This window comes from Ictidomys tridecemlineatus, chromosome 4 (genome assembly GCF_052094955.1).
Source record: "Ictidomys tridecemlineatus isolate mIctTri1 chromosome 4, mIctTri1.hap1, whole genome shotgun sequence".
In the NCBI taxonomy this organism is placed as follows: domain Eukaryota; kingdom Metazoa; phylum Chordata; class Mammalia; order Rodentia; family Sciuridae; genus Ictidomys; species Ictidomys tridecemlineatus.
The window spans coordinates 142,632,132-142,648,687 of record NC_135480.1 but is presented as its reverse complement, the minus strand read 5'-3'; the positions used below and the strand labels follow the sequence as shown (position 1 = coordinate 142,648,687).

General features: G+C 40.9%; 1 protein-coding gene across 4 annotated transcripts in view; it reads left to right on the top strand.

Moving 5' to 3' along the window:
• Pip5k1b (phosphatidylinositol-4-phosphate 5-kinase type 1 beta) overlaps positions 1–12,622 on the top strand; it is a 276,928-nt gene extending 264,306 nt beyond the window's left edge. For all 4 annotated transcript variants that reach the window (XM_078047564.1, XM_078047562.1, XM_078047561.1 and 1 more), the window contains one exon: positions 11,870–12,622. In XM_078047564.1, coding sequence (XP_077903690.1) covers positions 11,870–11,872 — 3 coding nt within the window. In that variant the 3' untranslated portion in view covers positions 11,873–12,622. The remainder of the gene's footprint in view (positions 1–11,869) is intronic.
• The last annotated feature ends 3,934 nt before the right edge of the window (positions 12,623–16,556 follow it).

The following is a 16,556-nucleotide window of genomic DNA, read 5'->3' as shown; positions in this document are numbered from 1 at the left end:
GTTGTCTGTTTGGTTTTTGGATTTGTTTTTGGTTTTGTTGTGTTGTTGTTGTTGCTTGTTGTTATTTTTGTTTGGTTGGATTTTTGTTTGTTTTGAGAAGGTTGTTTCTGATTTTTATTTTGTTTGGTTTGATCTCTTGCTAAGCTGAGTCCATCTAAAAGTAGAAATCAGAAAAGCATTTCAGAAATAAGCCAGGGAAAATCTCATCTTCATGAGCCAAGGCTTTAGGGCCACTTTCACATGTCTTTACAAAAACAAGGCTTGCACCAGCTGGAAAGCTACCAGGCTCCTAAGTGGAGTGTAAAAGCACAGGGTGGTCAGTGGCTTGGCTACTGCCAGGTGCTTATCTGTTATCTCTTGTTCCTTTGGTAGGAAGGTTGTCTTATTAATCATTTTGCTTTTTCCTCCTTGGTATTATCCATTTCATTCCTAAGAATACTGCCATTTATTTGGTTTTAGTAGTGTCTTACTTCACGACTGTCTCACGTTGTCTTTAATTCTTTGACACTGAAAAGCTAAGCATTTCAAAAAAGTAAATGCTTGCCTTGGAAGCCACAGGGGAAAACCTGAGTATTCATTTGGTCCTATTGCAAGCTCTTGGGGACCAGTTAGAAATAAAGGAGTTTACAGCTGAAGGAGACAGTGGTGGCTTGCTGGCTGGCGTGATCATCTGTCATTCTTTCAAGCACAGCTGATTGTGATTCGGAAGGGAAGGAGGAGAGAAAGGAAAAGGGAGAGAACAGGCAAGCTGTGCAGAAGGTAATGGGCAGTAGAAATGTTTCTTGCTAAGCTGTAAAAAAACTGTAGCCTAATTCTGTTTTGTAGCTAATAGCAAAAAGCTATGAAGCATTTTTGAGTATTTTCATACATTTCCTACACTGCCCTAAAATATATACATATGTGTGAGTGTGTGTGTCTGTGTCTGTGTGTGTGTGTGTGTGTGTGTGTATAACTTAGTTTTTATATAGCTCATTTAATCCTCACACCAACCCTCTAAGGATACTATCTCCATTTTTAGGCAAGGAAATTGAGGTACACAGAAAGTACCCAATTTGCCCCAGGACATGCAAACAGAGGAATCAATAAGAGGGATTCAAATCAGTAGGATTTAACCCAAAGCAATTAACCCACTGATAATTGCTGTGCTGTGCTGCCTGGATTAGGAATTATGCTGCCCTGTAGTTCACCAATTAGACTTGCAGAGATCAGACAAAGTAATATGACAAGAAAAATATAGAGGAATAAAGATAGATAAATTTGGATTAATAAAAATTGACTTTTTAAATTTCAATATGGAATGTGAAAGGGAAACACTTTTGCATTGTTGGAAGGGCACAGGAATAATAATAGGATTTATTGTTGGAATAATAATAATATGAATGGTACATACCATGCACCATGCACAATATCAGTCCTTGTCTTGTATTAGCTCATCCACAAAGATAGTTGTTATATTTGCCTTCATTCATATGTATAAGGAAACTGAAGATTAATTTGAGCAGTTCTCAAAACTGGTAAATTATAGTCAAAATTCAAATCTAGCCCATGGTCTCTCTGGCCTAAACTTGAACCCCATGTGGGACCATTTCATTGTTATTGACAACTAATGCAAGTCAAACTTCCATCTCATTGGACTTGTGCTCCTTCCTTATGAAGGTAAGAGATGGATCCAAAAGGGGGGGGGCGGTTATTAAGAAAATTTTTAATAAAATTTTATTTTTAGGGCTGGGGGTATAGCTAAGTGGTAGAACACTTGCCTAGCATTTATTTGTGAGGTCCTAGATTCAATCCTCAGCACCTTCAAAAAACATTCCATTTTTAGGCTGGGCACGGCAGTGCACGCCTATAATCCTAGCAGCTCTGGAGCCTGAGGCAAGCTAGATCTCGAGTTTAAAGCCAGCTTCAGCAACAGCAAGGCTTGCTAAGCAACTCAGTGAGACCCTGTCTATAAATAAAACACAAAATAGGGCTGGGAATGTAGCTGAGTTGTTGAGTGCCCCTGAGTTCAATCCCTAGTACCAAAAAAAAAAATCCATTTTTAATATTTCCTATCTGGTTATTATTTAATGTAAAGCAGTTCTGAGAACTGCTTTGACCTCAAGACCCCAATACATTCTTAACAATTATTGAGAATCCCAAAGAGCTTTTGTGTATGTAGGTTATATCTTCAAAATTAAAACAGAAAATTTTAAAATACTTATTAGCTCACTTAAAATATTTTGTTAATTTAAATAACATTTTTGTAAATGGAACTATATTTTCTGATGTAAAAGTAAATTTCATGAAAAGAGTAGCAACATTTTACATTTTTGTAAATCCTAGTGTCTAGGTTAATAAAAGAAATTGGATTCTCCTATCTATTTCTACATCAATCTTTGAAATATGACGCATCATTTTGCTTCTGGAAACTCTATTAAACACACACAAGAATGAAAAGGCAAATAATATCTGTGTTCTTAGGAAACGAGTTTGACCCCATGACCCCCACACAGTTTTTTTTTTTTTTTTTTTTTTTTAGCTTCTACAAAACCAAGTGAGACTTTAACGATAGAGAAATAGGTCCCTGGAGCCTATGCCTGTCTCTGCTTCTCATTAATTATTGATCTTGAATTAGTCACCCTCTTGGGCATCAGTTTTCTCATCTATAAAATGGATTTTTAAATCATCTCTGAGACCCCAGCCAGCTCTGACTTACAAAAAGTTGCAGAAATAAAGTTTTCCAAAGAAGCCACAGTTGTTTCTCCAAATTCTGCTGTTTCATCACCTCCTCTGCCAGAAACCTTCACAGTATTTAAACTTAAACTTTAGGGCAGAGCATCTAGAACATTCTGCACCTTTAACTTATACTGCCAGGATGTATGTTCATGCTGGAAATTTTTATTGTTTTATTTTGCATCCTCTTCCAGATCTGAAGGGCCTAAGCCATTACCCTCCCTTCAGTGTTTTCATTTGCTTCTACATTATGGAAAATTGCTGTAAAAGAAAAGCAAAAAAGAGGAAAACCATTCTTGCCTATGCATTTCTCTCTCCTTTCTTCCTGACCTAATTTGAAAGCTCTGGATTTTAGCCATCTTTACTTGAAGGGCAGTTGGAGGCTTCTCAAGTGACATGCTGTTCAGTGTTGTCACCAAATGTAGTCAGATCTCTCTTGGAATATTTCTCCCCCTGAAGATACAACTGCTCATGGCATTTTTCTATTAGCAGTTGTAACCTAATCCCTACTGCTTTTATTTACACACTAATGAATAATACTATTTATATCCCCTTAAAATATGCAGATTTAAACTGAAATGATTTGTGCACATCAGATAACATGTGAAATTTCCTTTTAAGGATCCACCCACACATCACGTGCATGTGAGTTAGGGCAGCTAGCCTGCTTTTTCCTGTGATTTGACAGGAAATTTAAAAGGATAGGTGACCTTCGAAGGCCACGAATTGTTCCACCATCCTTACTAATGCATTTACTTCAGTTTCTGTCTACCTAGCAACCTGCTCTGCTTTCAAAAGGTCATTCACCTTCACACTGTAGAGTTTCCGGCTTTCAGATTCATTTGCAAATATTCAAATCGAAGGAGGTGTCTTAAAGATGACTTTGTCCAGTGACCAATGATGTGTTTTCCCATGAATGCTGAGTTGATGGCACAGATTAGGGTATTTAAAAGAATACAACAGAGATGAGCAGGCTGTATTGATTTAAAATGGGCAATCATGCAATCTTCATAATAGAGTGAGATTCCACTTTTGAATAGTCCCGGATCTTCTGAAGCATGGATGGATGCTGTCACCGTAGCTGTTATTTCACTTCCTAAAGGGACTTCTTTGCCTGATGTAGAATGCAATTTGGTGTGAATGGGAAAAGGAACAACCAGCAAATGCCATTCCTGCTGGAAATGGAGTGGGAGACAGTGTCCTTTCCTGACCCACCAGGAATGGGTGGAGGAGGAGATAATAGGACTGCATTTTTAATAATGTAGAAGTGTGAAAGATGGTTGCCACACAACAGTGCCTTTCTTGCTTCTTTTACTCGGTGCCTAAGTTGCGCCCTGTTCCTTTGACACTTTCCACATTAGCATCCTCTCAATAACATGTACTTTCATCTGCATAAGTGCATCTACAAAATGGCTGTTTGAAGTGCAAAAATAGCTGTGGGTGAAGGAAGAGAAACAGTTAAGCTAGTTTTTAGCCACACCAGTACTGGAGATTAGTGCTCTGATGGGCAGCTCTTGGACAGCTTGATTATTTAATGTGTTTTTAGTGTGGTTAATAATACTCTTTGATCATGGGAGGAAGGGTGGCAGAGAAGTGAAAATGATTGAATTAACAGCTTATCATACCGTTATGTATGGGAAAAGCCTGAGAAGAGAAGAAAAACGCTTTAAATTTAGGTCACAGGGGTCTCAGAAAATCAGTGGAACTTTTTGGCAAGAGAAACCGCCTTTCTGGATTTGAATCCCTGGGCGTTGTGGTTAATGGCTTACACGTGAAATAGGGGGTCTCTTTAATCATTCCTAGTCTGAGCCAGTGTTGGCTGCTGCCAGGGGTGTTGATTTGAAACAGTGGCAATTCTATTGCTTCTCGGAAGAAAGCTGGAGTCCCCACCAACCAAAGATGCAGCTCAGGGTTTAGGTAGATTTTAGTGAGAGCAGAATAGGAAAGAGAAAAAGCCAACAGCCCCTCAGCTTGGAAGGCATGGAACTAGATGTCATTCATTTTCCCCACAGGACCACATTGTTGAGAAACCCGAGAGATTTCAGAAAAGGTAAAATAGGGCCCTTTGTTTATTTCCAGAAATGCTTGACTCCTTAAGTTATTGGCCAAATAACGTCTCTAAGGCATGTAAAGAGCTGGAAAAAAAAAAAAATGGGTGTCACTGCTTGAGCCCTACAGCACCTCCTGGTTGCTCCTAGTTGAAATAAGAGTGACACAGGCTTCAGTTTTAATGAGGCAACCTGTCAGTCCGGATTAGGGGAGCATTATAGGAATTTTTTTTTTTTAACAACATTAAACTGCTGTCTAAGGATTAGCTTAGAGTACTGGAGTTGGAGTTATAAAGGCCCACTGGCTTTTCTGTTCAATTAGGCCCGTGGTTAGCAATTGAATGACAGTATGCAGGGCTGCTGTGGCTGGGTTTTTCTGTTATGTCCTAGCTGCACAGTGAATGGTGGCCTCTGGGTTTTCCCCTTATTCAAAGCTAGTTCTTTGCTCTTGGTTCACCTGAGTCTCCTTGGACACCCTGGGTTGCCCTGACATTTTTCTTTATTTGCCTCCTAAAACTGGCCTCTCTCAACACTTCCCCAGTCCTCTGCACTCTCCCTGTTGCTTTCCCTTCTCATTTCCACTTCCGTTTTCTTCCTTGTCATAGAAGCTTCTCCAGCTCTTGGGAGAAGAGTATCTGAGGAAAAGCCATCTCCAGTGGAGTGAACTTGTGGTCCATAATGCCCTGGGCCTGCAGGGAACAAGTAGCAGACTTAAAAGGAATCAGATTTAAAACAAATGAGAATTTTAGGAAGAATCCGTTGAAGTCACACCCAGGACCTAGTAAACAGGACGGTTCTGGTTCACACCATTTCCTCTGCTGGACTCTGAGGTGGGATGGGAAGATGTTTAAGGACTGTTCACTTGGTAAAAGCCAAGGCCTGCCAAGCCTGGTGGGTGGTGTGAGGAGGGCTCAGGAGTGAGGAATCGAGGGCCTGGCTTCTCTTTGGTTTGTCTCTGCCTGGGTTACCCTCCCAGGACTCCTGTATCAAACCACCTCAAACTGAGAGGCTGAACAAACCGATATATCCCATCTCATGTGCTAGAGGCCAGGACTCCAAAGTCAAGGTATGGTCAGTGCCACGCTCCCCCTGAAGACTCCAGGGGAGGATCCCTACTATATTTTCCAGCTTCCGATGGTTCCACATGTTCCTCGGCATTCTTTGACCAATACTGCTGCCATCTCTGCTCCCATGTTCACACAGCTTCTTCCCTGTGTTTCCGTGCCTCTGTCCTTCTTATAAGGACATGTGTCATTGGATGAGGGCCCACCTTTATCCAGTGGGACCTCATCTGAATGACATATCTGCAAAGACCCTATTTCCAAATAAGGCCATGTTCTGAGGTCCAAGGAAGACAAGAATTGGGGGAGGGTTAATTTTCAGCCCACTGCACAACCTGACTAAGGGACCAGCAAGCTGCTCCTGCACTAGTGGCCCCATTTGCTCATTCACGTCCCATCGGCCGTGGCTACGTTGCTGTGAAATTGGGAAGATGTTTCCAAATCATTTTGGATTCCTCACAAAATGTTGTCAAAATGTGACTTGTATTAACAGACCCAGTTGTTTGTTGGGCATGTGGATTAGGAATAAAATCCCTAGGGGTGGGCCAACGCATGGGTGTTTTCAGATGTTCTCTACGCCCCAGAGCTGAGACCCACTGAGCTTGTTCTCAGGATCCTTCAGCTCTGAGCATCTGTATCCCTTCTCTGCTGATGTAGAGAGAAGAGCTGTGTCACTCCCCTAGGCTCACCTTCCTGAGACTGTTGCAATCAGATGCATGTTTCCTCTGATCTAGAAGCAAAACTCAGATGAACCCTATGTGGGTCCTAAACACAGGTTAATCACTGGGCTTGCAAGTGAGTTCCTTCTGTCAGCAGAGCCTCTGCCGCCACCTACTGATAGAAAGGCAGCTCTGAGCAAGGGGGATAAGGCGAGGTTAAGGGCCTTGAATTGAAAACTAATTAAGAGCGAGTGTGCTGCTCCGTGGACTGTTTCCACTTCATGTACTTTATTGTAGCCTTTCAGTGCTGTGTGTGCAAGTTCGGTGGGGGGCATGTTCTTCAGATGTCAAAGGCAGCTCACTCTGACAGGCCCAGCATCTACTACCTTTCAAGTCAGACTGGAGGCTACAATCACAGTGCAGTGTAAGAATGAAGGTACTAATCTTCCTCAGATCCAAGCATGCCCTTCTCTTCCATCAAGGCTGATTTCACTCGAGTCTCTTTGAAAGGGCCCCTTGGCAGTTTGAAGATTCAACACAGAAAACTCTGCTTCTGCTTAGGCAGCAACTTAACCAAAACATCAACAAATATACAGTGGAAAAAGTCATTTCTTCACTTTTAATCTTTTACAAATTCTCACTTACAGTCGCTGAACTCCCAGGTATTGTGGTCTTTGAAGTAATTTCCAAGAGGAGATAGAATTAAACATAATGAAATGCAAATATGGATTTTTTAATAAAAAAAATTTTTTTTGCTGGGGGGGGGGTGGTACCATGGATTGAACCCAAGGGCACCTGACCAACTGAGCCACATCCCCAGCCCCTTTTTATTTTTTTTATTTTGAGACAGGGTCTCACTAAGTTGCTGAGGCTGGCTTTGAACTTTCGATCCTCCTACCTCAGCCTTAGAAAACAACTTTGTAAATCTCAGTGTTGGCAACTGTGTTAGTTTGCAAGGGCTGCTGTTAACAGCATGCCACAGACTAAGTGGCTTAAACAACAGAAATTTATTTTCTCACAGTTCTGGAGGCTGACAGTTCTAGGTCAAGTGTCAGCAGGGCTGGTTCCCTCTGAGGGATATAAGGGCAGAATTTGTCCCAGGTCGGTCTGTGTCTCTCCCTCCCTCTCTCTCTCTCTCTCTCTCTCTCTCTCTCTCTCTCTCTCTCTCTCTCGATTGTAGATGGCTTTTCCCTGTGTCTAGTCACACCATGTGCCCTCTATATATGTCTGTATCCAAATGTCCATCCGTAAAAAGACACCAGTCATAATAAATTAGATCCTAACCCGTGACCTTATTCCGGATTCCAATAGCATCAGGAATCTAAAACTTGCCATTGTCTCAGTAGGTACAATGAATGCATCTGCTAGTGCTGACTACCTCTGTAAGACCCTATCTCCAAATACAGTCTCATTCTGAGGTATTGGCCATTAGGATGTCAACACAGGAATTTTAGGGGGACATAGGTTAACCCGTCATGGTTTCTGTGTGCTTTTGTAACAAAAAGTGCTAGCAAGGAAAAGGCTCCTAATTCCCACTCTTGGAGGTGCTGTGGCCTTGAGTACCTGGTGCCTCCTTTCCTGCAGCAGAGAGAGGTACCAGTGGCCTCGTCCTGAGGTGGTGCTCCTTTCCCAATGAAACTAGCACCGTGTTCATGCCCCACATGTTGCAGCAGAAGCAGGGGTCAGAGGGGATTCTGTGCCATTCAGAGCTTGTGACACATGAGATGATCAGAGAGCTGCTCCGATTCGCAATCAGCAGGAGTCTCTCGTGCTAGGAAGTCCCCCATAGAATTGTCAACCCTCATAAATCTTTGATGCCCTCGGGCTTCTCTCCCTCCGGTCTTTGGAAAACAAATTAATCAGGCAGGGAACTGTGTTAAAATATTGCTCCTGCACTAACAATTTTGAAATGAGAGGCCATAATCTGAAATCCATCCCTCAAGACAAGAGAGACAAATGTCAACTTCTCTCTCAGTTCTCGTCGTTGTACTAGTCATCTGCCTGCTGTTGGTTAAGGAGCCCTGGAGTTTGACCCAAGTCCTGGTACTCCACACCCCCCTTCACCCCCATTCTAGCAAGTCAGACACAAAATAGCTGTGTTTAATTGTACAGATCCTTCAGAGATAGCAAAAGTCCTGCCTTCTGCCCGAGGGCTTCTTAAGTGAATTCCTTAGTCCTTGGTCCTTGGAAAAGAGACGCTTCACTTCTGAATCTAAATATTTATTGAGATGCAAAGGTAGGATATTTGGCCGCTTCTAGTTTCCTTCCAGCTATAAAGTCCTATAACGGAGTGATTTGTTTCTGTTTGTACTGCGGTTACCTGATTTCTACAGCAGTAGCCAAGGCATTCATTGGACCTCCTGAGACAATGGCAAGTTTTAGATTCCTGCTGCTATTGGTATCCAATACAAGGAGAAATCCCTAGTTTGCTTTTTCACCAAGTGACTTGCCATGTGAAGTATCACCCCATACAGGGATAGATAAGAATATAATAAAATGTAAGTATAGGTCCTTATTTTTAAAAATGAGTTTAAACTTCCTAGAACAATAGTGGTAACTTTTGTGTTTGAAATTCAGGGATCTCTTAGAAAGCAATGAGGTGAACCCAAAGATAAAGGGGACCCCAGAGAGAAGGAGATAATGTTAGACTAAGGCCTTGTGAAGCTTGGACACAGATCTATGCTCATGTTGTGTGTTTAGACTAAAATGAGGTAGAGTGGGACACGATGAGTTGATGGGCTCTCATAGTGACAGAGGCACTTTGGCCTAAAGAATATGAACAATAGAAAATAAAGAGGATACAGAGTAGGACTGAGAAAAAACAGAACTCAGGAATTGCTGGTGGAAATGGACTTGGTCTAAAAAAACAAAATACGGGGTCTAGTGCTTACAATAGCTGGAAGGAAAATTGATGCTTTTCTTGGCGACATCTTGGCAAAGAATTCCAACTTGAAAACATATAATGAGGACACCTGGTCAAAGGGAAAAATCCTGCTTTCATGGGCTGCAGGTGACCTAAAGTAGTTCTAGTTAAAAAGCAACACCAGGGTCTGGGGTTGTGGCTCAGTGGTAGAGCGCTTGCCTAGCATGTGTGAGGCATGGGATTCAATTGTCAGCACCACATATAAATAAATAAAATAAAGGTCCATTAACAACTAAAACAAAATATTTAAAAAAAAAAAAAAACTCTCGGGGTCTGGGGTTGCAGCTCAGTGGCAGAACACTTGCCTACAATGTAAGGGACGCTGGATCTGCCCCCAGTATCACAGAAATAACAGGAACTAAGCAGCATGGCTTAATGATAGAATGCTTACCTAGCTTGCTCTTGGTTCACTCCCTAGCACAAAAACAAAATAAAACAGAATAATCACCCATAAGGGTGAAAATATGGAGGCTCATGGGCACTTGGTGAGCCTGTTCAGTGCCCTTCATCTTGGCCAATCTGACTGGTGAGAAGTCCTGCCTTCCATTTCAACTCTGCCCTAAGATTTCCTTACACCACATTCTAGATTATAAGATCTATATTTTCAGAACAGTAGGTAGAGTTGGCCAGGGCAGGTGTTTTAGTCAGCTTCACATTGCTGTAACCAATATTCCCAAGGAAAACAATTTAAAGGAGGAAAAGTTTATTTTGGCTCACAGTTTCAGAAGTCTAGTCCATAGCTGGCCTACTCCATGGCTCTGGGCCACTGGGGCAGAGCATCAAGGCAGAAGGGCACAGCAGAGGAAAGGTGATCAGGACAACCAGGAAGCACTGGGAAAGCCTCACTTGCCAGGGACAACATATCAACCCCAAAGACATACCCCCAGTGACCCATTTCCTTTAGCCACACCCTACTTGCCTATACTTACCATTCATTAGCTCATTCAAATTATTAACCCATCAAATGGACTAATACATTGATTAGGTTATAGCTCTTATAATCTATTCATATTGCTTCTGAACATTCCTGCGTGTCTCACACATGAGCTTTCAGGGACACCTTGTATCCAGTCCATAACAGGGAGTGTCAAGAGAAGAGTTAACACATGGAGGTGAGTGAGCCAAGGAATGAGACCTTGGGAAAGACCTTTCTCACCTTTGATGGGTGTTATGCATTTAAACAAGCCATTTTGATTCCAAGGAGGGAGCAAGCCAACCATAAAACAAAATGGTAAGTTAATAAAAATTACAACTCACAGTAGGCTCAAATTACATGATGAAATATTGATTGCTAAAAAGAATTATTTTATTCGACATAATTTCTTTCCTAATAATTTTCAGTCATTTTAAACTTTTTATTGAAGTGTTTTCAGTCACTAGTTAAGGGTACTAGGCTGTACAACCTTTGGGATTCCAGTTCCAGGGTCTTCACCACAGTTCATGTGGAGGAGAAGGGGCGAGCATATACCTAACAATGTGCTAATTTCAGGGAGGAAGTAGTTCCTTGGTGGTGCTGTTGATGGGGGTTGAACCCAGTGCCTCCTGCATGCCAATTATACACTTGATCACTGAACTTCACCCTAGCCCTAAATTTTGTTATATTTATGTGAGTGTGTTTGTATGTGTGTTGTGTGTATTATGTGTATATATACTTTATTTTCCCCACAGAAAATTTACCTTGTTGAGTATATTGATACACACCTATAGTTCCCAGCTCCTTGGGAAGCTGAGACAAGAAGATCACTTGAAGATCCCATCTCTAAAATAGAAAAAAAGAAAATTTTATCTTTCCCATCTACCCTACAGAGATAGTTACTCCTATTTTACAGATGAAACAAATAAGGCTCAAAGTATAGGTCACTTACATCATGTCACATGGCTGCAAGCCAGGAAGTGAATACATTTGACAAGAAATGTCCTTACAGGCTGAAAATAGTACCAATTCATCAGGGAATCATGGTACAACTGCTACTGGTTGAGCTGGCTGGTGCTGGTTTTAAATGGTTGACTATTTTAGGTTACATGTTTGTTCACGGCCCAGCTTCAGGGATATTGTCTGGAAATGAGCTTAGCATTCTTGAGTTCAAGACTGTTTTGAGTCGGGTTGTTCTGTTTGGCTTCTCATCTAATCTACCACAGCACTTCGCCTAAGCCCTGTGCATTGGGAGTGTGGGACCCTGTCTTAGTATTGCTATCTTCCAAGTCCCTAGCTTTGTGCTGTGATGTGATTGGAACTTGATTTTGATAAACCCTGAAGTAATTAACATGGTGTGGTCCACCAGAGAAGCATATGCTCTGCTGAGCATTGCAGAAGAATCCCAAGCCTAAAGCACTCCATTTCTACCTGCACATTTTCCAAGCACAAGTTATTGGGAGAAATTGTGAGCTTGTATTTCCAAGTATAAATTGATGTCAAAACTGAGTCTCATATCTGCTTTCTTTCTCTCCATACTCCCCCACCGCCAGTAAGTGACAATGGTAACCACCCAAGCACGTGGATGAGACCCGAATACAGTTGTTGGAGAGAAGTTTCTTCACTCCAGAATTCTCCAAAGGAACTTGGCTGAGCCCCATTACACATGGAGTTAAAATCAACTGGACTGAGATGTTTGCAAGATGTCAGGGGAGCCTTGGTCCAAGGCTGATCAGCTGATGGGATGTGAGAAATACCACACTATTCTGTCATTTGCTGTTGCTTGCCAACTGTGAAGAACTGCATGAACAATGTTTAAGCTGCTTTCTCTACCATTGCCAGTCACTTTTTTGGACTTGAAAGTGCTATTTTCCTACGGACTCTTGCATTATTTCCATTTTGCATGCACCCAGTTATTATCCATAAGCAACATATATAATCTGCTTATATATTTTTTAAAAATTTATCCATGTGAAATGATAAAATATAAATTCTTCTCTTTTTTGCAAAATTATAATCATAGCCTATGTCTTTGAAAGTTTAAATTCGTTCGATTTAAAGATCAGTGTAATAGGTCTGCCTATACTTTATAGAAAACTAGCTTCTATAAATATTTTTTCACTGTTTACTAGTGAAATGAGAAAAGCCAAGCTATTTATAAAAGGCCTTATGTTGTGTATATACATTGTCTTTGAAATATTTGTGATTTAGTTTATTGCTTGTAAAAGAGAAATTATATAATTTATTTAGTAAATACTACTGTAAACTATAGTTTTATTGAAAGAAATAAAATATTTTGTTCTCAATTGTGGCTATTGATTCCGGTGATTTATAGTCTTTACTTTTTTTTCTCCCCCTTGTGGTGCTGGGATTGAACTCAAGGCCTTTCACATACAAGGCAAGTGCTATCCCACTAGGTTATATACCCCAGCCGACATTCTTTTTTCTTTTTCTTTTTTTTTTTTTTTTTTTTTTTTTTTGGTACTGGGGATTGAGGCCAAGGGTACTTAATCACTGAGTCACATCCCCAACCCTTCTTTATATTTTATTTAGAGACAGGCTTGCTTAGTGCCTCACAAATTTGCTGAAGCTGATTTTGAACTCTTGATCCTCCTGCCCCAGCCTCCCAAGCCACTAGGATCACAGGAGTGCGCCACTGCACCCAGCACAACATTTGTTTATTCTATTAATTAAAAAGAAATAACCCAGATCCTCCTCATTTCAGATGTTCTGAAATCATAAGTAAACTGAAGCTCATGACCGATGGAAATAGAAAGATAAAATTCCCAGTCCAAAGAAAAGACTCAGTAGCATATTCTGCTCACACCAAGAGACATTCCCAGACATCCAAGTGTGTTAATTTTCACTGTGTTATGCTGTGGTAACACACAATCCAAAAATCATAATGGCTTTTCACCAACACAGTTTTATTTCTCACATGTGGGGACCAGTACAACTCTGCTCCAAGTGTCATCTTCATCTTGGGTCCAGAGCAACCCCATCTGGGACATTGCATGTTTGTGGCAGAAGAAGAGCAGTGGGGGAACCAAGCAAAGGAAGGTCATAGAGCTCCACTAACATGCAGCTTAAAGTAGTTTTCTGCTCACACTTCTTAAGACTAGGCAAAGCATTGGCAAGTCCAAAGTCAAAAAGGTGAGCGTATATTTCTCATGTAGGAATGCACTGACTAAGCAGAAAGGGGCAGTGAATGTTTTAAATAATGAATGTAGAGTCATACCAACTGGTTAGTGTCCCCAGAAACAAGGCCCTAAGACACTAGGAGAAAAATCATTAGAAAGCAAAATGACCAAGGCTACAGAAAGACATTCCTGGTGAGTAAGACGCTCAGTATAAAATACTTCAAGGCAAGCTGAGGCATGTCAGCAAACATAACATAAAACTTCAGTAAGTGTAGCCTGGAGCCATGGTTACTCAATGGAAGGAATGGTTAGCCCTCAGAGTTAGCACTGGGAATCTATCCTGGGTTGGGATGTGGTCTTAGTCCATTTTGTGCAATCCCACTAGGTTATATACCCCAGCCCACATTATTTTTTCCTAGAGACTAGGAAATTGTAAAGACAAGAAATTTATTTCTCACAGTTCTAGAAGCTAAAAGTCCAAGGTCAAGACACCCATATCTATTAAGGGCTTTTTTGCTGCATCCTCCCATGGCAGAAAGCAGAAGGTCAAGAGAGTGCCAACCACCTCGAGTCCTTTTGGAGGTGCATTGATCCATTTATGAGAATGGGCCTAAACTCTTCCCAAAAGGCCTGAACTCTCAATAGTGTTGCATTGAGGATTAAGTTTCCAACACATGAATTTGGGGGGACACATTTCAGACCACAGTCAATATCAACAGAGAATTTTTAAAGTGAATAAGCATCCTCTGCCTCTCTCTCCCTAGCATCCATACATCCAGCAGGCTATTCTTCCTCTCTACATAGGTTTTCCTATCAGGAATCCTATCTTCTCTCCCATCTGTAAGCCTACTCATTTATCTAAGCCAGGACCTTAAACCTTGAACCCTCTGATTCCTAGAAGATGATGTAGATGGGTATTAATAGAGTCACAACATGAAGGCTATAGATCAACATTAATAGGGCCATGACTCTAATATCAGTTCAATGCCATGAATTTGTCTATGATCCCTGACCCTTCCCCACCCAACCCAAGTCACTCTTGGACAGCCTGTGATTATCTCCAGTCTCAGAACACTTTGTACCTTTTTTAGTAATTGAGATGTTATTCCCAGACATGAAAATGCACAACTATTAATTATATAGTTCAATGAATTTTTACTAATGTGCACACCCATTTAACTAGCACTAGAACAGGAGATAGAATATTTCTGGATAACTTTAGGTCTGTTCATGTGTCTTCTCTGTCGATAACATCTCAAAGGTAATTTTTTTTTTTTTTTTTTTTTTTTTTTTTTTTAAGGATAGGATCTCACTAAGTTGCCCAGGCTGGTCATAAACTCTCAGACTCAAGTGATCCTCTGGCCTCAGCCTCCCAAGTGCTGGGACTATAGGCATATACCACTCCACCCGGCCCTACATAACTATCTTTATGGCTGCTAGCATGTATTCGTTTTGCCAGTTCTTGAGGTTCATATAATTGGTATCATATAGTATCTACTCTTTATCTGTTTTTTGTTGTGTTGTTCAACACTATGTGAAATTCATTCATTTTTGTGTGCAGTAGAAACATTCTTTTTCAGGGCTGTGTGGCATTTTATCTTATTCTATTCCTGCTGCTGTTACAAAATAACTGGGTAAATAATATATAAAGAATTGAAACCTATTGCTCACCATTCTGGAGGCTGAGAGTCCAGGATCAAGGCACCAACATGTTCAGTGTCTAGTGCGGGCCTGGTTTCTTTTTCCAAGTTGGTGCCTTGTTGTTACATCCTCCAGAAGGGATGAACACTGTCTTCACATGGCATAAAGGTGTCTAGCTAATTCCCTCCAGCCCTTTTATAAAGCACTAATCCCATTTGTGAGGGCAAAGCCCTCATGGCCTAATTACCTTCTAAAAGTTCCACTTCTTAATTCTGTTGCACTGTGAGTTGGGTTTCAAAATATGAATTCTGGGGAACACATTCAAATATAGCACTCTTGTAAAAACATACCACAATTATCTATTCTAATGCTGACCTGATTAATGAGGACCACTCACATTACCAAGGGCATTCTCCTGTCCTTAAAGTCAAGTGATAATAGACTATAGCCACATCTACTTGCACAGCAACACTTAGAGTAGTGTTCAATTGATTGATTACTCTAGCTTAGCTGAGTTAGTACATAAAATTAATTATCACATCCTGCAAAACTAATAAAATATGAACTTAGAAAAAAAACTATCTGGGAGCTGGGGCTGTAGCTCAGTGGCAGAGTGCTTGCCTAGCATGTGTGAGGCAGTAGGTTCAATCTTCAGTAGCACCACATAAAAAGTAAATAAATAAAAAGTATTCTGTCCATCTACAACAACAACAACAACACAATTTTTTTTGTAGTTATAGCCGAAAAGTATGCCTTTATTTTTTTTTAATATTTATTTTTTAGTTTTCGGTGGACACAACATCTTTATTTTATTTTTATGTGGTGCTGAGCATCGAACCCAGTGCCTCACACATGCTAGGCAAGTGCTCTGCCACTGAGCTACAGCCCCAGCCTAACAACAAAATTCTTTAAAAAAGAATAACCTATCTGGAAGTTTCAAAAAGGTGTGCTTTACCAAAACAAGGGTTAATAAAGAAAGAAGAAATCATGAAATCCAGAAAGGAAGAGATCCAACCTAAGAGGGAGGTGAAGGGATCCAAGATGATAGTAACTACGAAAGAGGCCTAGAAATCCATCAGTCCAGCGTGGAGCAGTCTGGAAGGCTCTGTACACAACTTCTTCAAGAAAATGAAGTTATTCAAGATGTACACAACCAGAGAACATTTTAACTCTAGGAATCCTGGATTTGATAATCCTTCTCCTTGATACTTGCTCATTGGTAGTCCACCAGCTAATCCTCTTTACTGTTTACATAGCAGTTACTAAATGGCAAACCAGGTAAGAAGACTTGTAACATTCAATTCTAACTTTCTCTCTCTTTTTTTTTTTTTTTTTTTTTTAATATTTATTTTTTAGTTCTCGGCAGACACAACATCTTTGTTGGTATGTGGTGCTGAGGATCGAACCCGGGTCGCACGCACGCCAGACGAGCGCGCTACCGCTTGAGCCACATCCCCAG